Genomic DNA, 27,217 nt, shown 5'->3' with positions numbered 1-27,217 from the left:
ACATACACGTTGGCTGCTGCTTGAACTTATACGGCGTAAACTTATGCGCTACTTAACTTATACGGCCTTAGTTCAGTTCAACTTTCATATTACGCATTTTTAAGGTTTTTCTTCGATTATGGCGCCGTCAGCCGACGTTAACCACCACGGTTGACCGGGGTTTGATTGTTTATGACCTAGGTAGCTTCGGGGTGTCTAGATTTGAGCTAAGGCGGCCTTTAAGTTCGTTTTTGGTTGATTAAACACCCGTATAAAGCTAGATCTAGATTCAAACGGATCATTCGGCATCCCGAGGCGCTGTGTATGGTTCTAATATGTTGGGTCGGCTGAGTTAAATGATTTCTTACCTTCGGTTGGTCTCAGATCGTTGTATAGAATAGAGTAGAGAGTGTTTGACTTAAGTGTGTGTTTTTTTATGGTGTAGGCTAAGGTGTAAAATGGATGGAGATGGAAATGATTAGGGTTTAAGGGTATTTATACTTCTTAAGCCCATGGACCTTAGGCTCATCTTTCCTTTTAAGTCCATAATTAATTCCATCTATCCATCTATCTTTATTATTTTATCATTATTATTATTATACTAACTCAATTTAATTATTTCAACGCAAATAATATATTTTATTATTATTCTAGAATTTCGGGATGTTACAGTTAATGTACAAATAAAATTTTTTTTGAACAACCAACAAAAACATGTTATTTAAAACACTATCAAGGCGCTAGACCCGCCAAACAAAGATCCACCAACAACCTAAAAAACAAACAACAAATAAGGAACCAAACACGCTATAAACGCACGCACACTACCCTTACACACGAAAAAACACCAATCTTCCCAAGAGAGACTCCATTTTTCTACCACTACTTTTAATCCAAAAGAACCCCATTACCTTAATTTCTTCATCCAAGCTTGAGATTTGATTTGGAGTTCTCGAATGGACTAACACGTTTCTCTTTTTCCACATACACCATATCGCGATTAAAACATATAGCTTGGAACACTTTTGCCGTCTCCTTTGATAATGAAGCGTATTTTATATAGCTCCAATACATCTCTAAAACTAAATAAGAAGACTGAAGGAAGCTTACACCATTGGGCAATAACGCTCCACTTGATTTGAGAAAGATCACACGAAACAAAGAGATGTTCTACCGATTCCTCCACCTCTCCACAAATTGGGCAAATAGATGAAATAACTGGAATATTCCTTTTTACCAAAGCGTCAAAAGTTGGTAATCGACCCAAGGCCTGCACGCCAACAAAACCAACCTTCCTTGGCACCAACCTATTCCAATAAAAAATGAAATCCACTAATATGGGGTGAGGTCGTCATTAACTTTTCCTTTACATCCTTAATTGAAAATCCACCTGCATTACCAAACTCACGAGAGACCACGTCCTCCCCCCGACAACATACGGATCCCTTCACAAACTTGGAGTAATTGTCTTAACTCCTCTATTTCATTCGCCCCACCGGTTCCCTAACCCACTCCCAACGACCATAAATCCAACCATCACGCATAAAGAGGCGATCAACAACCAAACAATCTCTAGCTTTCTCAAGTAGGAAGAGATTAGGAAAGTGAATTCTTAAAGGAATAGGCCTGTTCCAAACATCCAACCAGAACCATATCTTCTTCCCATGTTTAACCAGATGACGAAAAACATGAGCTCAAGTCCGACCCAACTTCTTGAACTGACCGAATTGACTATTATAATTCAGCTCCAAGGTCCTGTAATCGACAGTTTTGCCGGGATCGCCGACCATGATCTAGAGGAATGATGAAGCGACCAAATAACTTTCCACCAAAGCCCCCTTCTCATTTTGAAAGATCCACCACCATTTTGCTAACAAGGCGATGTTTGTATCTTGTAATCTACCAAGTCCGAGACCACTATACTTGAGAGGCAAAGTTACCTTATCTCAAGCCACACCCAGTTCATTTTCGACTTCTCTTCCGTTCCACCCCCAAAAGAACACCCTTCTCGAGTTTATCCACAACTCCTTCCGGAGCTTTAAACAAAGAGAAATAATAAGGGGGTGTTTGGGATTCCTTATTGAACCCTCCTTTTGGCTTTCTTAACTTTTGGAAGAAGTTAGTAGGTTAAAAGATGTTTGGTAACCCATAAGTTATTTTGGTTTTTAACTTTTCACCAAGTGTAAAATAAAAGTTTCTGTTAAGTTAATATATTATGGATATTTGGACTTTTGGGTTTGGTGAAGAGTAATACCATTACAATTTACACCGCTACAGGTCTCTCATCAAGTCATCATCCCTGCCATCATCAAAACCATTACAACACCACCATCAATAACCATTACAATTCTCTGTGAGACACCAATTTAACAACTGCATCTCTCAACTACATCTCTACATCTTCAATTCAACACCAATTTAACGTCTGTGCTCTCAACTACATCCTTACCACCATCAATTTAACACCAATTTGACACATGCGGCTCTCAACTACATCCCTACCAATATTAATTTAACCCTGCCACCATCAATTAAAGCCCTACATTTATCAACTACACCCCTGGCTTCCCTCTCTTCGATTATAAAACACAAGGTGTAGTCCATTCCAGTCACTAGTTTCTTTTTCTTCTCAATCTGTTCTTCCACCGGGTTTGTACAATTCGGTTTTAGTAAATTCGTTTGATTTTGTTCTACTGTTTTTGTGTGTTTGTATGTGAATTTTTCTACTGTTATATATTATTATTATTATTATTATTATTATCCTTAATGTGTTAATAATTTTTCTACTACTATTATTATTATTATTATTATTATTATTATTATTATTATTATCCTTAATGAGTTTTGTAAATTGTGCCCAACGATGTGGATTATTGTGCTTAAGTATATTGGTAAATAGGTAATATTTTTAAGTGCATTATGTTGACTTAGACCTACATTTGATTATTATTTGCTAAACAGATTTGCAAACATTGATAGATGATATGGTTAGAATATATACGTTATAGGGTCGAGTTACATACTAAATGAAAAACCATAGCAAGTGAAAAGAGAAAAAAAACCGCAATGGCAGTTTGTTTAGGTTTATAGGGCATCAGTTCGCAGGGACACATGTGAGGGCATCAGTTCGCTTGAACAACCAACCAAAGTACATTGGTCGAAAGGGATATGCTACACAAAATATAATGGTTGTTTGTGATTTTAACATGTGCTTTACATTTGTATGGGCCGGATGGGAGGGGACTGCACATGACACGAGAATCTTCAACGATGCCTTACAGAGACCGGATCTTGGTTTTCCACATCCATCGGGTGGTTAGTATAATTTTAGCAATGCAATTTTTAGGTTTTTAATACTTGTTTGAAACGACTAACAACTGTTTGTTTTATTTGTAGATAAATATTACGTTGTTGATGCCGGATACCCAAATACTAAAGAATATCTTGCTCCATACAAAGGTGCAAACATTCGTTATCATGTACCGGATTTTCAACGTGGACAGACTAGCACTATGCGTGCTCCTCGCGGACCAAAAGAGACATTTAATTATCACCTCTCATCATTGCGAAATATTATTGAACAGACATTTGGAGTGTGGAAAGCTAGGTGGGCGTTACTGAGAGATATGCATGTGAATTACACATACGAGCACCAAGTGAGTATTGTGTTAGCATCGATGGCGATTCATAACTTTATTAGAAAGGTCGGTGGGTTTGATGAAGCATTTAACACTGCACAACAAGAATCTTACAAACTCACACAAGGTAGTACTCGTGATGAAGTTAATGAAGAAGTTCTGACTACAAATTGTACGGGTGATGATGTTATGCATATGACAACGAGAAAAGATACTATTGCACAAGAAATTATGGAATCATGGATAAGAATGTAGTATGCATTATTTTGTTATTATTGTGCATTTTGGTGTTTTTTTTAAACAAGTGATATTATTATGTAAACGAATTTATTATTATGGTCTAATCGAGAAATTATAAATATGTAAACGAATTTATGTTATGTATTTTTTCAAACAAGTCCTTTTGGACTTTTCTCATAAGTTAAACCAAACACTTTTCTTATAAACTCATTTTCAAAAAGTCACATGTTATAAGACCTTTTTACAAAAAGTCCTTTTGTACTTAATAAAGCAATCCCAAACACACCCTAAGTCGGAATAGAGTTTAGGAGCGACTTTATGGTTGTGATTCGACCCCTGATCGAGAGGCTTTTTGCGTGGATCCAAGTGGCTACTTAAAGGGGTGTTTGAGATTCCTTATTTTCATCAACTTATAACTTATAAACTTTTTAAAAAGTTAATAAAGTGTATAAGGTGTTTGGCAAACCATAAGGCCTTATGGGTTTTAACTTATGAGCAAGGCAGAATAAAGGGGTTTTGAAAAGTTAGGAATCTCTAACTTATTAACTTAATGTGTTTGATTTACCTATTACACACTTCTAACCCTCAAAACCCATTACACTTCATTTTAAAAAAAGTGTCCTTTTTAATTAATTTGGTTTTCTCATACACATAAGCTAATCCACACATTTTTTTTTTAAACTTATTTTAAAAAGTTCATAAATTGATAAGATATTCTTTCTTCACTTAAATAAGGAATCCCAAACACACCTTAAGTTAGAAAAATAGATTAAGGAAAACATAAGAATCCATCCAGTTGGGGTTTGTGTTAGACTAAGGGGTGTGGGGGCTCTAGTGGGGGCTCCAGCAGAGCCAAGAACCAATAATATTATGACGTGTGGCAGGGAGAGAAACTGGATAAGAGGGTGTTGGAGCCTCTGGTGGAGCCCCTGGCCCCTGGTTTGGGGCGCCATATTAAAGCCCCACATTCTCTCTCTCTTCTCCCGCTACCTGGTGTGGGGCGCCATATTAAAGCCCCACATTCTCTCTCTCTTCTCCCGCTACCATGCTCACGGGTGGTGTTTATGCCTCGGTAGCGCCCCCTCTGGCGCGCATTTGATATGGTATTAGCACATGGGGTCTAGCGCCACCCCCCACCCCTCAGTCTTACCCTCTGCCCTAATAAAGAGTTTAGGCAGGCTGCAGATTGCTGCTGCCGAAGTTGAATCAATCGGATCACATAATAATAAACAAGTATGGGCAGACAGAAGGGAGATGCAGCAAGAAGCAAAGCACGTCCATCAAGCAGCAGGCAATTTCAATTCACTCTTTCAATCATCCAATTCGATTAATAAATAATAATAATAATAATAATAATATCATCAATTGCTCCTTTTTTGCAGTTTAGCTGCTTCACTGCTACCTGCCGGTGCCACAGCCGTGGGATTTGGAGGCTATGTCGGCAGCTCACGCCTCCTTGATACTTCTTCTTCTATACCTCCTACTACTTCCTCAGAAGATGCTTCCGCTCTTATTAATGTATACATCTTTTCTCTCTCACTACTTTATCATGTTTTCGCTTTCGGTATTATACTCTCCTGTCATTAATAAATCAACCTTTTAAAACTTACATATCGACTGCATAGACTCATTAATAAAGCTTCTGCTAGAGGTCCGATGACCGCTCTACCGACTCATACTGTTTTCATCTCTAATTTCAATATTCAGTAATTAATAGATGATTTTAAGCAAATCAGACTTTGGTGAAACATGCATAATGATTTGGAACTGGTAATGGCAATGTAGGATATTGACGGTGAATTGGCACAACAATTGAAGAGGCTTTCCAGAAAAGATCCAACTACAAAGGTAATGCTCATATTTGATGTTGAATGAATGTTGAGGTTACTAACTTATATGACTTCATTTTGTGTGCTATGCTACTGCAGCTGAAGGCTTTGACAACTTTGTTGACACTGCTTAAGGATAAATCTGCAAAGGACGTATTACCTGCTATTCCGCAATGGGTATGCTTGTTTGTTTTTATCAAATCCATGTTTGATTTGGTACATAATTCCCAATATTTGACTCACAAGTACCAGTGATTTGTGGCTCAGGCATTTGAATACAAGAAGCTCTTGATGGATTATAACCGAGAGGTTCGCCGGGCTACTCATGACACCATGGCCACTCTCGTCAGCACTGTTGGGTTAGGACATATTATATACCCTGTCTGTTGAATAATTCATGGATATTTGTATCATTACATTTAAATTAATTGCATGCTACCTTTTATTCAAACTTAACTCATTTTCAATCTTATTTGTGAAGTATACTTGTTTCCTTTTTTTAACTTCTTATCGGTTCTTGACCCCCCCCCCCCCAATTCTATTCATACCAGGAGAGATTTGGCTCCACATTTGAAGTCTTTGATGGGGCCGTGGTGGTTTTCTCAGTTTGATCCAGTTTATGAAGTTTCTCAAGCTGCAAAAAGATCATTGGAGGTTTGAAATTACTTGTTATAATACATAAAACTTATTCCAATCTAATGAAAAACAAAAGAAATAAAGTTAAGATGCTGATTTTTGACTTTATAACAGGCTGCTTTTCCTGCACAAGAGAAGAGATTGGATGCTCTAATGTTATGTACCGATGAGGTGTTTATGTATTTAGGAGATAACTTAAAGCTCACTCCACAAAGTATGTCTGATAAAGCAGTTGCTTTGGATGAGCTACAAGAGATGCATCAGCAGGTATAATATGTTCATTTTTTTAATAATAATTTAATACTTTTTGCTTTTGTGAATGTTGGTTATATGGCTGTAGGTTATCTCGTCATCATTGCTAGCATTGGCTACACTTCTTGATATTTTAACAAGCGAAAAACACGGTTCAGAAAACACAAACCCTGAACAAAAAAAAGCTCTTAAAGCAAGAACTGCTGCCATATCTCACGCAGAGAAGTTATTATCTGTTCATAAATGTTTTTTGGTCTTCTTTAACTCTCACAGTTCTGCTATCCGATCCGCTGCATATTCACTCGTTGGAAGTTGTGTTAAAAACATCTCTCATGCTCTAATTGAAGCAAACATCAAAACTCTTGCGCCGGTAATACTCGGCGCGTTTCAAGAAAAGGATCCCACTTGCCACTCTTCTATGTGGGAAGCACTACTACTGTTTTCTAGGAAGTTTCCAGAAAGTTGGACAACTTTGAATGTTCACAAAGTTTTGGTTAACCCACTTTGGAACTTTCTAAGAAACGGGTGTTTTGGATCTCAACAAGTATCCTACCCGACTTTAGTTCTGTTTTTGAACTGCGTGCCTACTAAGGCAATAACGGTTGATAAGTTTTTCTTGGAGTTCTATAGAAACTTTTGGGCTGGAAAAGTTCATTCCCAGTCTTCAAATGCTGACATGTCAGCATTCTTTAAGTCATACCGAGAGTGTTTTCTTTGGACATTACAAAGTGCTCAAAGGTAAGTTATAGTTTTGTTTTCTTCTATCTTTTATCCTTGGATTAACTCTGTTTTGTTGCTTTGATATCAGATATTATGATGGAGTAGAAGCTATCGATAAATTCAGGCGTACAATTGTTGATGAGGTGTTATTGAAGCTGATGTGGCATGACTATCTTTTGGTTCCATCTTCTGAAGATAAGTTGAAAAAAACTGACAAGTACCAAGTTGACAATGCACAAGAGTTTGGAAAATGCATTATTGAGATCCTTTCAGGTTTATTTCCGTTGGAACCTAATTTGTTATCAGTTTTTTGTCATACATTTGAAGAGAATTGTCTAGAAGCGTTTCAACAAAGTGAAAATGTTGAAAATCATGAGAATTTGGATAAAATCATCAGATTTTTGCAATTAGTGGATCTAAATGCTGTGCGCAAAGGCGACTCATGGCCCGTATCGTATCTTGTGGGCCCAATGATGTCAAAGTTATTCCAGATGATACAAACCAGTGTAAGTTCTATGACTTGATTACTATTTTAGTTGTTTTAACTCATATTTGTTTGTGGGGCATCTGTCACATATTTTAGTAAATGAGCTAGTTCTGGCATGTTATCAATAATACAATTTTGGTCAGGGGTCTGTTTTGTGGTCAAACTGAACGTAGTTTCTGTTTTAGAAAACCGTTTGGTTTCGGTTTTTTGTTTTTTCGTATGGATTTGCTTATGGGCAGGTTTTTGGTTTTACATTTTGGCTTAAAGTAATAGATTTGGGCTTAAAACTTTTGAAAGAATTTGTGCTTTTAAAACTTTTTGGCCTAAAACTTTCGTTAACCATCTATTAATGATTTTGGGCATGGAATGTTTGGCCCAAATATTTAACTTGGGAGGCATAACCGAAATCGAACCGTGATTTTTGGTTTTCAAGAAAACATAACCGAACCATTGGTTATTGGTTTGGGTTGGTTATTTCGGTTCGGTTTTGCAGTTCATTTGGTTTCAGTTTTGGTTAGTCGGTTTTTTTACTCACCTCTATATTTAGTATTTAGTAAAGCATTATAGGTGGCAATTTCAGTTTCATCTATTTGTGAATTGGTCACTTTGAGCTGTGTTTTATCCCAAATGAGTCAAATATTTTTTATTCAGCTAATAGGGGGACCCGTCAACAGTTGAAATTCGTCCAACCACCTAAAATGGTTTTTTTGAAAGATTGAGATTGTAGTTATATGTTTTAGCTTTTAGGTATACTAGTAACACATTAGATATTATGGAAGCTTTTTTAAAAAGTGGACAAAAAAAACGTTTGTGAGGTCAACTGGAACTGTACTAATGGCCCGTTTCATTCTGTATTTTCTGATGGCATTAATTTTATGTTTCTTTGTTTGGGATTAATAACCAGCATTGTCTTGAATCATAAAAATATTGACGTTCTTTGTAATGATTTCAGGACTCATCAGACATTGTGAAATTTATGGTCGTTGCGGTTTCCATGTTTGGCCCAAGCAAGATCGTAGAAGAAATTACGCTGGAACAAAACGAATCCGCTTGTCTACCAGAGAAGAACAGAGACCTGAGCTTAAATCAGTTTTTGCAACTTTTTAAGGATGTTTTTGTTCCTTGGTGCTTTAAAACAGATAGCAGCTCCACCTTGACCCGATTAGATTTCTTGTTTGCATTACTAGATGCTGAATGCTTTTCTGACCAATGTGAGAGTTTAATTTTACATGCAACTGGTAACAAAGATTCCAACTTTACTTATGTACTGGCACTTGTCATGGAGAAATTGAGAGAGCAAAGTACAAGGATGAAATTGCAGTTGAACCTCTCTCATCATGAGCTTCTGGATTCAACTGCTGTTTCAGTTACTCGTTCTCTTCCCCCCTTTGGATCTTCTGATGCTCGGTTTATCTGGTAAGTTACCAATTATGACATTATTTGTTGCTTCACATGTTATATAATATATATACTCTTAGTTTCTTAACTACCATTTTCTTTTCTCTTCGTATATGAATATTTTAGTGCTGCCCTTGGAGGTGTGACAGAAGATGATCAAACTTACTTCGTGAGCGAGAACGCATCGATCAGTATCTTTGAAGAAATTTTCCTAAAGTTAAGATCTTTCATTGGGTCGTCTGACTTCACTTGGGTCAAGGGTGCTATTGAGTTGTTAAACAGTGAGGAAGAGATAACCATCACGGGATGCGAGTCTTCAACACACACGGTTGAGATAGCTAGTTTTGCCATGGAAGTGCTTAATGGTAGCTTCTTTAGACTAAAAACTCTAGCATTGCTTCCACAAGTTTTGGCTGCATTGTTTGTGATCGATTGGGAACATAGCTCGTTAGAGGTATTATGTGAAGGGCTTGATGATGTGGCACATGCAAAACTCACGGATCGGTTCAATTTCTGTAAATCAGTGCATTCTTTTCGCGGAAAGATTAATAAACTTCTTAAAACTTTCAATCTAGATTGCAGGAGAAAATTGAGCAGTATTCTGGTTCAGACTATCCGCTGTGTTGTATTTAATGAAGATACGTTAGATATTGAAACGGTTGCGTCTTTGGGCTGCGTTTATTTCATGGATGTTATGGATAATCTTTGTGAAGGTCAAGTTGAGGAACAAACTATACTGGATGAGCTTCTAAACACGGGTGATTCGTGGCCCTTGTGGGTCACACCTGATGCACAAAGATCGGCTACTTTGAAAAATGAAAGAAATGCATCAGGTGATCACCGAGTGGCTGCTTTTGTTGACAAGATTATATCCAAAGTGGGCATAGCTAGAGTGATGACATCACATTGTCATCATCGCGCGTGGCTTGCAACTGAAATGCTATGCACATGGAAATGGCCAGGTGGCAGTGTGTTAACCTCATTTTTACCTTTATTAATACAATACACGACGGGTCAAGATTCTGCTAGTAGTGTCAACCTGTTAGATACCATTGTCAATATTCTCATAGACGGTGCTCTTGTTGAGGGGGTAAACAGTGAAATGAGTTGTTTAAGTATTAATCCGGTCCCACCCGAGAGTATTGAGCAAGTGTTTTTGAGGGCTCTTGTGGCGATACTTGGTAGACTTTTCGAGGATAATATTTGGGGAAGAAACAAGGCTTTGGAGATTTTTAATCTGCTTGTGGATAGACTTTTTGTAGGTGAAGCTGTGAATTCCAATTGTTTGAAGACACTTCCTGTTGTTATGAGTGTTCTAATTGGACCATTATTTGGAGACGAAGTAAACGATGCTTCAAAGAGAAATGATATACATGATGTCATCGAGGGCTGGCTTCAGAGAACTCTGTCATTTCCGCCTTTGAACACATGGCTATCCGGACATGGTACAAGAATTTAATACGCTTTTATCCATTCTTATGTTCCATTTTTTTCTAGTAGCAGGTTGTAGGGTTAGGGCTGTAAACAAGCCTAACTGAGCTGAGCCGATCCAGGTTGGACTTGGGTTCGGCTCGCTTATCTTAACGAGCTGAAATGTTGAGCTCGAGCTCAGCTTGTTAAAAGCTCGAGCTGGTTCATTTGTTTTTTTTAGAAAGCTAATTTTATATTTTTTCACATATTCATTGATATCTTGAATTAAGGTTAATGACCTTTAGTAGGAGGAGGGGCTATTTCTTGTTATAACCTTTATTATTATTGTTGCTGTTATTATTATTATTATTATTATTATTATTATTAGAATTATTATTTACTATTTATTAATATTTGCTTAATTTTACCTTGTTTTGTTTTAGTCTACCTATAAATAGAGGTGGCAAATCGGTTGAGTTGGGTTGAACGAGTCATGGGTATAAACGAGTCACGGGTCAAAACGAGTTTGGGTTAGAACGGGTCACTTGAAAAAAGGGTTGTTTTGGTTTGGGTCAAAATAGGTTAGGGCTGTTTGAGTGTTTTTTTTTGTGAACGAGATTAACGGCGGAAATATTTTAGTTTTTTTATATTTTTTGTTTTTTATTTATATTTTAAGATATGATTTTTTTAAGGGTTTTCTACTAAGATAAAAAACCCTCAAAAAAATATTCAAAAATAATAATAAAAATATTATAACTCAAAATATAAATCATAAACAAAAAAAAGTAAAAACGCTAAAATGTTTCATACGTTGTCCTTGTTCCATAAAAAAAACACCACCGAGAATCGTACCAAAAACGAAAATAATCGACGAAAATGAAACAAAAAGCCAAAACCGAACCACATCAATCGAAATCGAAAAAATCAATTAAAACGAAACAAAAAGAATTCAAACAGAACAAAAACGAAACTGAAAAAGTGAAAAAAAACGAGTCCGGAATCGACCAAATAGAAACCAAAACCCAACCTGTCCCGTATGAAAACTCGTGTTGGCTTGAAACATGAACCGAACCCGTTCCAATCTTAAACCATAGTTGTCAATAGCGACAATAGCGCTCGCTTTAGCGCGCTTCATAGCGTATCGGCCATATGCCGCTACAGGTTTCTTGGCGGCCAAATAGCGACAATATAGCGACTTCCGGCGGCGGATTCCGGTGCCGGAGCTGCAGTTTTGGCCGGAAACAAGGAAGAAGAAGAATACCTGGCTGCGTTGTGGCTGTATCTTTGTTTTAGGTCTTTTAGGTTTAAACAACTTTACATATTTTAACATTTAACCCTTTTTATCTTTCAATTGTTTGTATTTGGTCCCTAAAACTTATCAATAACATAAAAAGTTTGAAATTAGTTTGTGTATTTCAATATTTAACCCTTCTATTATTACTACTTTACATTTAGTCTTTAAACTTATAAATCTATACATAAATAAGTTTAAAATTGACACTATATATATATATATAAAGATTATAAATAGCTATTTTATATATTTATAAAATTTTCTACTACTTTACCGCTAAACACGAAATAGCGGTCGCTATTTACCGCTATTCGCTATGTAGCATATAGGTAGTGTGTCGCTATTTACCGCTATTTGCTATTGACAATTATGTCTTAAACCCGTTTCTTTTCGAAACCTGTGTTGTATGAAAACCCGTTCCAATCCGAAACTTGTCATATTTCCTTAGGACACTAACCAACATCGACCCATTTTCTTGAACTTGTCGACCCATTTTGACCCGAAATTAAAAAGGATAGAATTTCAAATGACTCATTTTGACCCATTTAGTTAAAACCTTTTACCCAAACCAACTCATTTAATTTTTAAAACAACTCAAATTGACTTATTTGAAAGGGTTTGGGTCAAGATTGCCACCCCTACCTATAATGAAATGTTGCTCGAAACTTACTAATATCATATTGTTTGAGTTTATTATTTATATACTGCTATTTTTTTATTCTACATAATTTTATTTTATTGTATTTTTCTATCTATTTACTTTCGAGTTGGGGTCTCGCCGGAAGCAACCTCTCTATCCTCAGGGATAGAGGTAAGGTTTGTTTACATCTCACCCTCCCCAGATACTAATAGCTTAGGCTATTTGTGGGAAATACTGGGTATGATTGCTGTTGTTGTAAAAAGAAAAAAAAAATAACTTTTAAGCAAAATTAGTAAACTACAAAATTTGGAACTTAAGTTTATTAAAATTTGGGTTATACATAGGGTTATAATTTATATATATGCTAAAATTTGGGCTTTAATTCAAACGGGCCGACGAGCAAGCCAATAGCCAGCTACACAAACCTAACGAGCGAGCCAATGAACCAAGCTTACCTTGGCTCGTTTATAAAACAAGTCGTCTCTGCTCGTTACAAACGAGCCAATTTTGAGCGTGCTTTTTTTTTAGCTTTTTTGAGCGAGTTGCGAGCTTTTTAAACAGCCCTAGTGTGGGTTGAAACAGATGGGTTAGGTTGGCTCATAATCAAGTTTTTATCCATTTATTGTAAATGCTAAATAGTTCATGTCTTGAAATATGATTACAAAAACTATATCATTACAAATTTAACAATAGTAAGTAAACTTTCTTAAACCTAGTTAGCTGGCTGTTGGTTTTTAATCGATTTTCAACTCGCTTCCCTTTTAGCTATCTTTTTATTTGATCCTTAGGGATAATTCATGACCTAAATTGACTGCTACAAAATATTGAATGTGTTTCAGATATGGAAGATTGGTATCATCTTGTTGTTTCATGCTATCCCTTAAAACGAATGAAACAGTTTAAACCACAAAGACACATCACCAATGTGGAACGCGATCTTCTGCTCGAGTTACTCCGTAAACAGCGTCTCGCTTCTACTTCCGCCACAGTCAACAAATTACCCGTTGTGCAGACGTTGTTATCCAAGTTAACTGTTGTAGCAGTTGGATACTGTTGGAATGATTTCAACCTCGATGATTGGGAATTTATCTTGTACAAATCAAGATACTGGATCGAATCCGCTGTTGTATTATTGGAAGAGGTAGCAGAGGCTGTAAATGACACCATCACACACGAGCCCACTTCAGATATACCCAAGAAGCTCCAGGTTACACTCTCGGGTTTGGATTTCAATTCCTCTGCTTTAAAACTTGGAAAACATGCGCTTATTACGTTTTCTATGTTCTGTGCGCTCATTGCACAAGAAACTGTTGAAACCGAAACCGAAAATGAAATAGAAAACGATCAACATCCGTTAAGAAGCGAAAAATGGGACCCGATTAAGGATAAGATTCTACAAGGGGTTCTTCGGTTGTTCTTTTCAACGGGTGCAGCTGAAGCGATTGCGGGTTCATATTCTCCCATTGCGGGTTCGGTTGTAGCATCAAGTCGACTTGGTGAGTCTGATTTTTGGGAGTTGGTTTCTTCAAGTGCGGTTGAATCTTCTTCGCATGCACGAGAGCGGGCTATGAAGTCATTTGATTTGTGGGGGCTTAGTAAAGGATCGGTTAGCTCTTTATATGCTATTTTGTTTTCTTCCAAACCGGTTGCACTTATGCAGTATGCTGCTTATGTTATTCTTTCAAGTGAACCCGTTGCTGACTCATCTTTTTTCGCTCAAGAAACTACCTCTTTGTTAAATGAAAGTGAGATTGATGATAAAGATCCGATTTCTTCGTCTTTAGATTCTAAGATTCAGTTGAGGGAGGAGATTTCCGTCTTTCTTGAGAAATCACCATTTGAGATTATTGAATTGGATTTGGTAGCCCCAGTTCGAGTAAGTCCACTCCTTCTAAACTCAACACCTTTTATTTACGTGTAAACGAACCAAAGGAACACGAACCAGGCATGTTCATGTCTGCTTGTTTAACTTTAACCGAACAAACGATCCAACACGGGCAACTAAAAAAATGGATTTTCTTGTTTGTGTTCGCTCGTTAAGAACATGAACCGTTCATTTATGTTATCTCATTAACAATATAAACGAACGTAAACGAAAACAACGATAATAAATGGAACATATTCATCAAGATCCTTTGTCTGTTACAAACTAGTCTAGTTTATTAATTGCTTAAGCCAGGCAGATTAATGTTCACGTTTAATCTGCCTGGCTTAAGCAATTAATAAACTAGACTAGTTTGTAATAGACAAAGGATCTTGATGAATATATAAACAAATAAGCTTAAACAAACAGAAACTAGCAAACATAAATGAACATAAGCGAACGTTCATGAACATAAATGAATGAATGAGACATGTGTTCATGTTCGTTCGATTAACTAAACAAACAAAAGTTCGCGTTTGTTTCTTTAGTAAATAAATGAACCTAAACAAACTTCATGTAGAATAGGTCACAAACAGTTCACTGAACATTTGCTTTGTTTAGCTTCTATGAATCAGCAAGTTTGAGTGTCATTTTATGTCAACGGGTCAAATGGGTAAACTGAAAAATAGCTTACAAGGAAACAAGTAGAATGGGTCGAACGTCAAAGTACTTGTTTGATGCACATACCCCTAAGCCATTTTGTTTTAAAAGTACAAATTATAGTGAAACAATACATGTATTGTAGATGCATGTGAGCTATTAGTCATTTACAAAAGTTTTAACAATACATGTATTTTAATCTTTTGGAGAAACAAAGTGTTTTTGATGTCAAAGTTTGACTGGTTTTCCAATGACCTATCCGTTTACCATCTGTTTCTTTGGAGGCTAATATATTATTAAACTCTACAGGTGCATGTTTTTGTTACTTGGTCATTAATCTCACACCTACTCGCATCACCATCATCTCCTACAAAGGAAAAGTTGATTCAACACATAAAAGACTCATGCAATCCAATGATATTAGATTGCATCTTCCAACACATACCACTGGAATTATGTGCTGCAAGTGTGAAAAAGAAGTTATCTCAGTTGCCACCTGGCATTTCAGAGTTTGCACAATCAGCCACTCAGGCCATCACAAACAACTCTGTCCTATTTGCTGTTGAATCTCTCTGGCCCATTGGGCCAGACAGAATGACATCATTTACTGGTGCAATATATGGACTCATGTTAAAAATACTCCCTGCTTATGTTAGAGAGTGGTTTAATGATATTCGTGATCACACTTCATCTTCTGCAATCGAGTCATTTACTAGAACATGGTGTAGCCCTCCTCTAATTGCAGATGAATTATCTCAGGTGTGCTTTTTTGTCTCCTTTTAAACTTTAAATGTTATCTAGCTAGCAAAATATAACCTGGGCGTTGCGACAGGTTGTTTTTGAAAATCGAAACGTAGATTAAAAAACACTTCGCGGACGTTAAGAATTGCGAAAGTGAACTTTAAAACAGCAGAAAAAGTAAAAAAGGAAAATTAAAAAGTTCCAAAAGAAAATAAAAAGTTTAAGAAAAAACAAGCACAACTGTGAAAACCATGAAAACGAATACCGGTAAAAATGGGTTTAAGGCGTGTATTATTCATAGTATAAGGGTAAAATGAAACTTCCGATGTTCGATCGGAATTGGTTCGGTTCGTCACAATGCTGGTACAGTACCGACACTCTTATTGCTTACGATATAAAAAAAATTCTATTTTGAATACAACTCTGTTTTCAACAAAATTTATACTGATGTGTCGAGAGAAAAAAAACACATCTGCATATTCAGCTTGTTAAAAAAGTTAACGAGTGCAAGTTATTATAGAAAAATCAAATTGAATGATAAATTAGCGGGTTAAAGGCGTATATTATTTTTGGTATAAGGGTGAAAACAAAACTTAAAGAAAACATTATCACTGCTGACGCTTTACTATTAATTAATATAATAATTTTTATAAATTGCGAGCCATGGGTCTCACCAGAAGCAGCCTCTTTATTCCTACGGGGTAGAGGTAAGACTGTCTACATCTTACCCTCCCCAGACCCTACCATAGCTTTGCTATTGGTGGGATTCACCGAGTACGATGATGATGATGATGATTTTTATAAATTGGTATTTTTGATAAAAATGATTTATGATTGTCCCCATTTAGATGATCAATGTTTGATAATTAATTGTTATTGCAGATCAAGAAAGCCGATCTATCTGATGAGAATTTTTCAGTTAGTGTGAGCAAGTCAGCTAACGAGGTTGTTGCCACATATACAAAAGACGAGTCAAATATGGATTTGGTAGTTCGTCTCCCCGCATCTTATCCGTTACGACCCGTGGATGTGGAATGTACTAGAAGCCTTGGAATCTCTGAAGTGAAGCAAAGGAAATGGTTGCTTTCGATGATGTCATTCGTCCGTAATCAAGTAAGTAGTTAACGTTTTATGCTTTATATCTGAACACAATAGTTAATATAACAAGTAATCTTTTAACTAATCTGTTACATTTGTTGTGTTTCAGAATGGGGCTTTAGCAGAAGCAATTAGAATATGGAAGAATAATTTTGATAAGGAATTTGAGGGTGTTGAAGAGTGTCCAATATGTTACAGTGTGATTCACACATCAAATCATAGTCTTCCACGTCGCGCGTGTCGGACCTGCAAGCACAAGTTTCACTCTGCATGCTTATATAAGTGGTTTTTGACTTCTAATAAGTCTAATTGTCCCTTATGCCAGTCTCTGTTTTGAGCATCCGTCAAGGGTTTTTGTTATATGTTTTGACTTTGGTAGTTTGTGATAGATTGTTAAGTAAATATTATTATGTGTTGCATGCGTGTAGAAGGGATAATACTCTTTGCCATAATGAGGAAAACATAACATAGTATTACTTTTGAAATTATTGTTGTTAGGATTAATCAACTTCTAACTTAGCAGTTCACCCATCCACTTGCTCTGCCTCTTCATTCTCTCTCTTGTCCTCTCACAATCTCTGTTGACCTCGAATTTTTCATCCTCAATGTCTGTCTCTATGCTACATGATCGCATCGGTCCAATGTCCTTTGTATGAGAAATTTGAAAATCATAAAATACTTTATATTCAAAGTAGAAGTACAATATATTTGAAACTTTATATTCATAAACTCAGTGCTTCCAACTTCTTTCACCTCAGCATTGCGCGCCGATTTGTGAATAAACGCCATGATGTGGTTCCAACCGACAATCGATTGACCAAAGAAATAAAAAGAAAACCAGAGTAGCAATTAGAGAGAAAATTCAGATTAATTCATTTCTTCATTCATAATCCTTTCATAGCAAACCAATAATACATATATAGGAAAAGCAAAAGAAATATCAATGCCTAAAATAATGCAGGTAATGGAAACGTGGGAAACAAAAACAACATTAATTGTATCTTTGGTTGAAAGGAATGGAATGAAGGGGGGAATGGAATGAGAGAAGAAATGAAAGATCATTACCATTCCTTTGTCTTGTTTGGTTAACATATAAGAATGAAATGAATAACTACTTTAAGTTTGGTATCCAAAAAAAATTTAGGAATGAAATAGAAATAATAAAAATATTCCTATCCCAAAATATATATATTTTTACAAAAAAAAAACTGAAATGGCGACGATGGTGGTAGCTTTGGAGATGAAAATGGTGGTGGCGGTGGCGACGGTGGCGACGGTGGTGGTGGTGACGGACATGCGGCGGGGGTGGTGGTTGTGGTGGTGGTGGTCAAGCGATGGTATCATTAGTAGTGATGGCGGTGGTAGGGTGGTGATGACGGTGGTGTTGGCGGTTATGGTCGGGTGGCGACGATGGTGGCGGTGGTAGCTTTGGTGGTAAGGTGGTGGTGGTGGTGGTGGTGGTGGAGGTGGTGATGGCGACGGTGGCGGTCAGTTGGTGGTGGCGACCGAGGTGGTGGTGGTGACGATGGCGGTGGTGGCTATGGTAGTGGTGGTGGTGGCGGTGGTTGTTGTTAGATAATGGTGTTGTTGAGAAAGAAGGTTGAAGGAGGAATGAAATGAAAAAAAAGAAGGGGTGTGGGAAGGAATGGTTTTGATGGAATGGGATTACATGTGTAATGGATGATTCCATTCCATTGTGCAACCAAACATTTCTTATTTCATTCCCACGTCATTCCATTTCGTCTGTCATTGTTGCATAACAAACGCTACTTAAGGGAAACATGTAGAAGTGGAAAACTCCACTCCTATTATTATGCATGAAACATGGGTAAGCACACATCACGCCATGTCATCAAAATGGTAAGGAAGTGAAAGATGAAACATACTGCAGATTCTCCTTGTCTTGCTTAACGATAAGCTTTTCGTTAAACTGCTCGATAAAATCCACCTTTTTGTTTCGGTGAAGTAAATGATTGAAATCTTTTACAACCGTCCCGTCTTCTATAGACAGTATCTTTAGAGGAACATGGCTTTGACCCCGACTGAATATTAATAACATGATTCCCGTGCTGCTCCAAATACATAATAGTATTAATCAAACTGTTTGTTCTAACTACAGTATTACTGGTTTATTTTAAAGGTTTAGTTGTCTTTAGCCCACAGGCCCATCATAGGTTTGTCTAGGGTTTTTGGTTTCTCACTTGTATGTAAGCCCGTAAACGAATCGGGTGCTCATGTTCATTTCATTTTAATCGAACACGAACGATCAAAAGAACGGGGTTTACTTGTTCGTGTTCATTCATTTAAAAATGAATATCTTCGTGGTCCTTTATGTTTGTTCATTGACAGTATAAACGAGCGGTTCACAAACGTTAACGATCAAACACAACTAAACATAGATGAACAAACATGATTGAGCTAAACCAGTTAACAGTAATGTGAAAAATATTTTTGGGCCTACAAAGTTATATAACTAGACTAAGTTGTGATGGACCAAAAGGTTTTGCATGAATAAACTAACGAACGTAAACGGACGAACTTAAACAAATGTAAACTAACAAACATAAATGAACATAAACGAGTTTAAGTGAACAAACGTTCACTAACATAGATAAACGAACGAGATATGTATTCACGTTTTGTTTTGTTTACCTAAATGGCTAAATGTATAAAAAAGATTGTTCATGTTCGTTTGTTTGTTAGTTAAACTAGTTTTATTGCTCGTGTAGCATACGAGATTATACAAATTACAATTATAAATATTACAAGTAAAACAAATAATTACATAACGCATAAGGAAAAAGGTATTACATATGTGTTTGTATCTATACTATGTGTACATAAATTGATTTTATTTATATCACAAAATAATTTTTTAAATTAACTTAATAAAAATAAGCACGTGAAAAAAATACTCGAGAACGCTCCTTCTATTGAAACTTCTATTGTCAGTATCATATATGTATAATTGAAGAATTCAGGAAGAAGACTTCTCATACATTAGTAGTTCTAACCAGTCAGCCTAAATATCGAAGGAGCGTTACCTTTATATATATATATATATATCAATTTAAAACCCATAGAAGGAAATAAGAACATTAAATTATAACGATGGATGTTCTTCAAGCACTATGTTTTTCTGAGCTGCACCATGAAAAATATTCTGATAAGTTTCTGAGGACTTCTCCACTTTGCCATAATGGCAATATAAGAAATAACATGTTAACCCATTCAATCTTATGAATATTTTTCATTTGAGCATAGTTTTGCATGACATGCTTCCCATACAACTTTCTGATCACCATTGAAGGAATAAATAATGCTGACATAAATGTTTCAAATTTAATTAAAGTTAGAAGAACTGATAGGACTGAGGTGGTATGTCTGAAGTGTTCACTGTCTTTTCTTAAATTTTAATAGTCAATGGAATAATAGTCAATTTTTCAAATCCCGATCTTTTTGATTATTTCCAAAAATGTCTTTGAAAATAAATTTGAAAACCGAATCATGTTTAATACTTTAACTTTCATCCGTTTGACATTTTTAAGTCAGCGCTTTGACCCCGTAAAGAATTTGACGATAAATCTATTTGCATTCTCAAACTTTTAAAAATACTCAGATTTCTCATTTATGACCAATAACAAATTTTGACCCAAGTGTAGTTAACCTGTACCAAACAATCTATTTACCAACTTTTGACCATAAAAATCAAATTTAAGTTCCACAAACCCGAAACAATCTTTGATAAAAAACCAAAAAATTAAATACGATAAACTTTGTTATATATGAAAGTGATTGATATATATTTACTAAATTAACCAAAAAAGAAAAGTGAATATGACATATATTATTGTCAATTAAGATTTTAGTTTTAGAGGAAAAAAGTTGTGAGGTTTAACCACAAAGCGACATGTGTCACAGTTATTTTCTTTTATTAGAATATATGTAGATTAACAAAAACAAACTTCTCACTGAACGTTTCACTAGGCCTACTTGGCCAATTGAACATTGAACTATCCACACATTAAACTTCTAACAACTCCGTATATTAGTTGTTCTCTTTTGAATTTATTTTTATTTTAATTTCGGGACGAAATTTCTAAAAGTTGTAAGTCCTGTAATATTCGTTACTTTTCAAACCCGAATACCCGACCCATTTTAAATTTTTGGTTTTGTTTTATATATATATATGTCCCAAGTTCCGTTTCATTTATGTTTAAGTTTTTGGTATTTTTATATAATTTACTATAAAACGATTACAATAAAGTGGCAGGCAAACGGGCAACAAGTTGCGCCGCAACCCCCTTTTGAACAGCAAAGCCAATCCTGCTAAAAACGAAGCTTTGGGACCTAGAAGCTGAAGAGGTTCCGTGTACGACGCGCTGAACCCTACTAAAAAATTTCACAGCCTTTGGAGCCAGAAAACCAAATGTATCAAAGGCAAATGGTAGAAAGACATGTTGATTATCTAAACAAGCTTTCTCGTGTTTAACAACTTTGTCCGATTCAGCCTTCAACGCAGCCTGACCCACAACAAACCCACGGTCCCTGAGCCCAACAAGAGGAGACACTCCTGTAAGATCCACACAGGCGTGTTTCCCCCCTGCCCACCCGAACACAAGAATATCAGCTGGTCGTAAAGTAGACCTCCCTTCAATAGGATCCGTGAGAAAGTTAACAGGGGCCTCCTTTTTAGTAGAAATCCCTGCCCGTTTAAGAACATCACACAGAACATCCCTAACCAGATCATGTCTGTATTTAAAGCCAGGCAATTCTTTGCAATGCACCGCATGGTCACCAAAAGAATCCAAACAGACCTTACGACAAATTGGGCAAGGTTCATCCGTCAGGAACATAGGGATCATTAACCGGTACTTAAGGATAGCCCGATACTCCAAACCCGACATACGTTGGCCTAATCCTTCAATGGGGATGGCCGTTAGAAAATCCTGAGCCCGAGGAACCCGAAGGCATTCAAACACCGCCTTTTGGCGAGGGGATAGATCAAACTTCACTTCTAAACTCCTGACGATTCCACTAAATAAGGCACTCGCCACAACATGTTGGGCTTTAGGGGGGGCAGTGTCCTTATTAGAGAACCCGCTAAGATCAAAATCTGGAAGTGAAGTACGTAAACGATCCATCGCACACCCATAATCAGAGTCCAACCCATAAATATCACAACCCCGAAGAATATGGTCTTGCAAACACCACGACTGTGCTCTCGAAGCCACAAAAGCATATGTAGATACATCCTCGGCCGAACAGAGACCCAACCCCCCATAACGGATCGGAAGTGATGCCAACCTCCATTGGAGATCCCCAAAGAACGGACCTCCACAAACCACGATGTCCTCAATCGCCCTTCGAAGACCATTGTCAAATATAGAAACAGCTTCCCCCACATACATAGGTTGGCATGTTCTCAAACCGAACAAAAGCTTGGTGACTCCCATACATGAGCGAAGCAAAAGAAGCTCGCATTGAGGATCCCGAAGTCTTGGGAGACAGCTCATCAGTTCCACAGCGCTAGATGCCCTTTTCATAGCCAAACTGCTGATAAACCCCGCATCCTGGCTTACAGCACCACCAAGGAGTTTCACGCCAAGCACCGGCCTTCCAATCCCGCAAGGGAACAACCCCTCCTGTGCCTTCACCCCATTGCATGTTGGCCAAAATAACTCTGTTTTCTTAACGTTTAATTCAAGACCCAAACGAGGCCCCTCAGACCTGATAATATCTAATGCTTTGGCTACATCTCTAGTATCCTCGATAATCGTGCCATCATCCAAGTACCAAGCATGAAAGAGAAGCTTGCACCGATCTCTGATTTGGTGAACAAGTGGGTGCAAAGCTAAGGCAAAAAGGAGAGGCCCAAGAGGGTCCCCCTGTTGAACCCCAGTGGTGGATTTAATGAAAGTATCACCCACATATAACCTAGCCGACTGCCCATATAAAAAATCCACCCAAAGAGAAATGGAAGGACATCGACTCCGAACCTCATGTAGAAGGGTCGTCCTATCTACTAAGTTGAAGGCATTGGAGAAATCAACAGTAAGCATAGCCAATGACCCATCCGAATGAAACTGATTTAGAAACCTGTTCGATCTATGAAGCACGGCCTCTGCCCCACTGGGGACTCCCACCCCAAATTGAAAGTCACCGATGTATTTAACCATCTCCTTCCCGACACCCCTCATAGCCACCTTAGAGACCAACCGCCTCCAAATGGCCCCAACGGCAATAGGTCTAATCCCATTGTCCGGTTTAAGCAACGGCGTAAGTGGGGCAGACGCAACAAACTCTGCCAACACCTTAGGACACCTTCCCCCCAAAAATAAATTAACCACCACAGAGATAGCCTTGAGCAAACCATCCGCAATCAGAGACCCCTCTCCGCACAACGCATCTAAAATGTGTTGGGCTCGCAAACCGTCCCGCCCACACGAAGTCCCTTTAGGGAAAGACTTAATGCACCCAAGCACACTATCAACGTCCACGACAAGGGGAGACTCAGAAAGCAAGGAAGCAGGCATAATCGGAGGTGCCATGATGGGATGCTTAGACAACAAAGCGTTCAAAGTATCCTTACCGAAAGGTGCAACCCCTGAAGAGCATAATACCTTGACCGCAGCAATGAAATGCCCGTCCGCAACTTTTCGCAAACATTATTTAACATTGGCGCCCAACCCGGCGTTGTCAGACTCGGGTACAAACGCATCACCACCCGGGGCATCTCCTAGGGGTTGGTTAAAAAGCGATATAAGGAGCTCAAATAAACCGTCACGGTCACCCCAAGCGGATAACGACCGTTGAATAATTCGGCATTGCTCAGACTTTCTATTGCCAGACCTGCGTTGCTGACGATTAGAAGGTCTGAAAACTCGTAAGGTGCAACATGGTAACAACAACAGTTTCACCCACGCCTCAACAGACTCTGGCATAGCCGCCACCTTACCCAGAGCACCCACTAAGGCTTGGGAAAAAGCCATACGACAACTATGAGGAATGTTTTTAACAGTCGTAATAGGAAGAGTGAAGACACGCTCAAGGAGAGCTACATCCACCTCCACCCTTCCCACCGTGACAACTTCCCTCCCAACATGTGGCTTCGCAATCCCCACTATATATTCCTCCACATCTCCCGTGACACACTTGTACCAGACCGACCCGTCATCATGATGGCACCCCCGACGGAGAGCATGTGACTCCATACACGCTCCACACATCCACCTACGCGAGACCTTTAAAGCCTCACCAACCGAAATAAACAAATCCAAATTTGTCGAGATCGCCTCCCGTAAGGTCTCTTTCTTGGCATCCGATGACAAATGAAGCCTCTTAATATGTGCGGCCAATCGAACCCCCTTGGACCCCGGTAATCCATCCGGGCAACAGTGGAAGCCTCTAAACGGACACGGCCAAACAACCTCCTCAATAGCCCCGGTCATACCACCCCCGACCCACAAAACACCCCGGTAGCCAAGTACCACACCAAGAAAAATAATAATAAAACAAAACTCGAGTTGAGTTTGAGGAATGAACACCCGAACCAAAGAGGAAGGAGGAGAGCAACCACCCGTTGCCCTCCCCTCCTCAAAACACCAAAAACAAAGATTATTTCATTGAGGCGTTTTGTCAAACACCTGGCGGGCAAACTATTTTCTTCAAAATTTTAGTTTATGATGATTCCTTTTTAAATGTACAAAGTGAAAATGGGATTTGGGTTATTATAGTTAAATAAACTCTTCCTGTTAAAGATTTCAATTAGGGCTAGGGACGGTGGAATTGTGTGAAAGATTATTGGAAGAACTTGACCTAATTGTGTGAAAGTTTGGTATTTATATTTGTCAAACCGACTCGTTTTGCCGTTTCAATTTATTCTAATTTCTTGTTTATCATCAATATATTATCCTTGATGATTTACGATTATTTAAAGTGTTTACTTAATCGAGTCCCAAACTAGTCGGGTATAATATAAAAATAATCCAAAACATTTTATTACACTTATATAACATTGAAAAATACAAGGTTTAATTTGTAAACATTCTTTAAATTCATTTTAATATAAAATAAAAGTATAGGGGCTGAATATGTAAATTAGATTTAAATTAATAATAATAATAAAATAAAAAGCAACAGCACCAGCCGTCCCTCTCTGTCTCGCGTTTTTCCGACGGAACTTCCGGTCGCCGGATCCGGTGCCGGCAAGGCTCAAATACGCGCTTTCACTTCAAAACGTTTCATTTAAATCCTACTAAACGACTTCTCCTCAAACGCTAAGCAATAATATGCGATTTATTTCATCATTAATAACCAAATGAACACAAATGAATCCTCGGAACCGTCGGCCTTAATAACAATCGTAATAACTCCAAATAAACACAAATCGATCCAGTTAGTAGAATAAAGAGTATGCTAATCATCATATAAACTCGTCCCAAACATCTAAACTTTTTAATACACTCTATTTTACCTATAATTTGTTCGTTGTTCTCCCACTCCGGCCAACTATGGTTCTCCGTCAATTCGTAACGATACAAGGTAAATTTTATATGAATTGTTATAGTTTTGAGCCGATTAACGAAACCCCTAACAAATATTGAACAAACAATGAACGGTTTTGGCGAATTGAAACCTAGGGTTGTGTGTGGGGAAGAAGATGAAGTTGAATATTAACATTTTATTATAAAATCATATATATATATATATATTATCCTAATAACTGTATTTGACAGTTATCTATACTACATTATAATAGTCAAACTCTTCACCTTCCAATACTCTCTCTCTCTCTCTTAAGACGCCTGAATATTAATTTGCTAACCTCCTTTGACTTTCCAGGCGACGGTGAATCATTACACTCTCCGGCGGCATTGAAGCCATCAGTTATTATTATTAGTTCTCTTCTTTAATCAGTTATCCTCTCCCCATTCTTCACGATGACATCAATGGGGACAGATTCCAATGAATGAGCAATCAAAGCTAATCAGTTTCACCTTCTCATCATGTCCATATATCTAAGTCAAATCCAGATCATCATCATCATCATCATCTTCCTTCCTTGCGGATGTATGAGTTTTGAACCGAAGGGTTTGTAGGTTATTGGTTAACTGAGACCAAACAGGTGCGTGCGCAGGCTGTTGTTGAATTCTTCGGACAAGGTCAGATTCAATTACCATTATGAATTGTCTACATTTCAATTCGACTTTGTTTATTTTAGATCTCAAAATCCTTTATACGATTTCTGATTTCTAGGGTTTAATACATATTTTGATTGATATTTGGTGTGTAGATTCTGATGTTAGTGCTTTTGTTATTGATTGGATTGATTTTGTTGATTGTAGGGTTTACTAAATCAAACAACGGTTGATTAAGATGGCGGCGAATTTGGGTGATGGTACTGAGGCACATGTCCGATTTCAACGGTATGGTTATAGAGCTAACTTCATTGTTGTGTTGACTATAGTAGAACTTTTTCCGTTGTTAAGATTTTTCTTATAAATACTTTATTGTGCCAACTCTGTCGAGTTTTAAGTTTTTTAACTTTTGTCTCATTATGCACAGATTCAGATCATACAAGCTTCTGAGAAGACGATAGCAACAATTCTTAATCAACCGGATCTTCAAAAATAGTAAACTATAGTTGGTACAGTTTCTCTAAAGTTCGAATATATATGGGTTACAAACTTGCAATAATAAAATGATTTTTTATTGAAATAACATATATTGTTACTGATTGAGTTTTAATGTTTGTGCAACAAATTTTTTATTTTTTGTGTCTGTGCAACAACTTTTAGCATTTTTGATTTAGTTTTTGAACTTGAAAGTTGCTTCATTTGACTTTAAATGTCAAGCTTCACTTGATTATTATAATTTTAGAGAAAAATCCGCAACTTTAGATTTACATGGAATAACTTTTCATATTTTATGTGAAATTAAAACCAAGTTCAAGACTAGGAAATGGAAGGAGAAAATACTAAAAATGCAGAGAAAGATAAGGAGATTTTTGTAGAATTTAAGGAATTTTTCAGATTTACATACAAATTGGATTATGTCTTAATGGGAATTGGCTCAGTTGGAGCCTTTGTTCATGGTTGTTCTTTACATATCTTTCTTAGATTCTTGCTGATCTTGTTAATTCTTTTGACTCCAATGCAAACATTGATAAAATGAGTCATAAAGTGTTAAAGGTAACAATCTTTTTTAAGTTCCTGATCTTTTTTCATTAAAAAATCATCTTTTTTCTTTTATTGTTCATAATTTTGATCTTCTTTTCATAAATAGACTTGATCATTTTCATTATAAAAGTCATCTTTTTTTTCTTTAGT

The 27,217-nt window shown here is 37.2% G+C and overlaps 1 protein-coding gene across 1 annotated transcript; it reads left to right on the top strand.

The window, feature by feature from the left end:
• Positions 1 to 5,029: 5,029 nt before the first annotated feature.
• On the top strand, positions 5,030 to 17,374 carry LOC143606560 (E3 ubiquitin-protein ligase listerin-like). The gene is made up of 15 exons (XM_077082294.1): positions 5,030 to 5,148; positions 5,240 to 5,375; positions 5,643 to 5,705; positions 5,786 to 5,863; positions 5,954 to 6,045; positions 6,238 to 6,340; positions 6,437 to 6,589; positions 6,663 to 7,312; positions 7,383 to 7,800; positions 8,734 to 9,197; positions 9,306 to 10,624; positions 13,363 to 14,399; positions 15,357 to 15,806; positions 16,671 to 16,901; positions 16,996 to 17,374. The coding sequence occupies exons 1-15, from the start codon at positions 5,093 to 5,095 to the stop codon at positions 17,221 to 17,223; spliced, it is 5,478 nt and encodes a 1,825-aa protein (XP_076938409.1). The 5' UTR covers positions 5,030 to 5,092; the 3' UTR covers positions 17,224 to 17,374.
• Positions 17,375 to 27,217: the final 9,843 nt, after the last annotated feature.

Source organism: Bidens hawaiensis, unplaced genomic scaffold, assembly GCF_021521415.1.
Source record: "Bidens hawaiensis isolate Kalapana, Puna unplaced genomic scaffold, B.hawaiensis_p1.1 tig00075501_1, whole genome shotgun sequence".
Lineage (NCBI taxonomy): Eukaryota > Viridiplantae > Streptophyta > Magnoliopsida > Asterales > Asteraceae > Bidens > Bidens hawaiensis.
The sequence above is the reverse complement of the archived record's forward strand: the minus strand, read 5'-3'. Positions and strand labels throughout refer to the sequence as shown.

Coding starts and splice junctions, on each gene's coding strand:
- LOC143606560 (XM_077082294.1), top strand. CDS start 5,093: ATGGGCAGACAGAAGGGAGATGCAGCAAGAAGCAAAGCACGTCCATCA. Junction 5,706..5,785: donor GAAAAGATCCAACTACAAAG/GTAATGCTCATA, acceptor ATGCTACTGCAG/CTGAAGGCTTTGACAACTTT. Junction 15,807..16,670: donor TTGCAGATGAATTATCTCAG/GTGTGCTTTTTT, acceptor TTGTTATTGCAG/ATCAAGAAAGCCGATCTATC.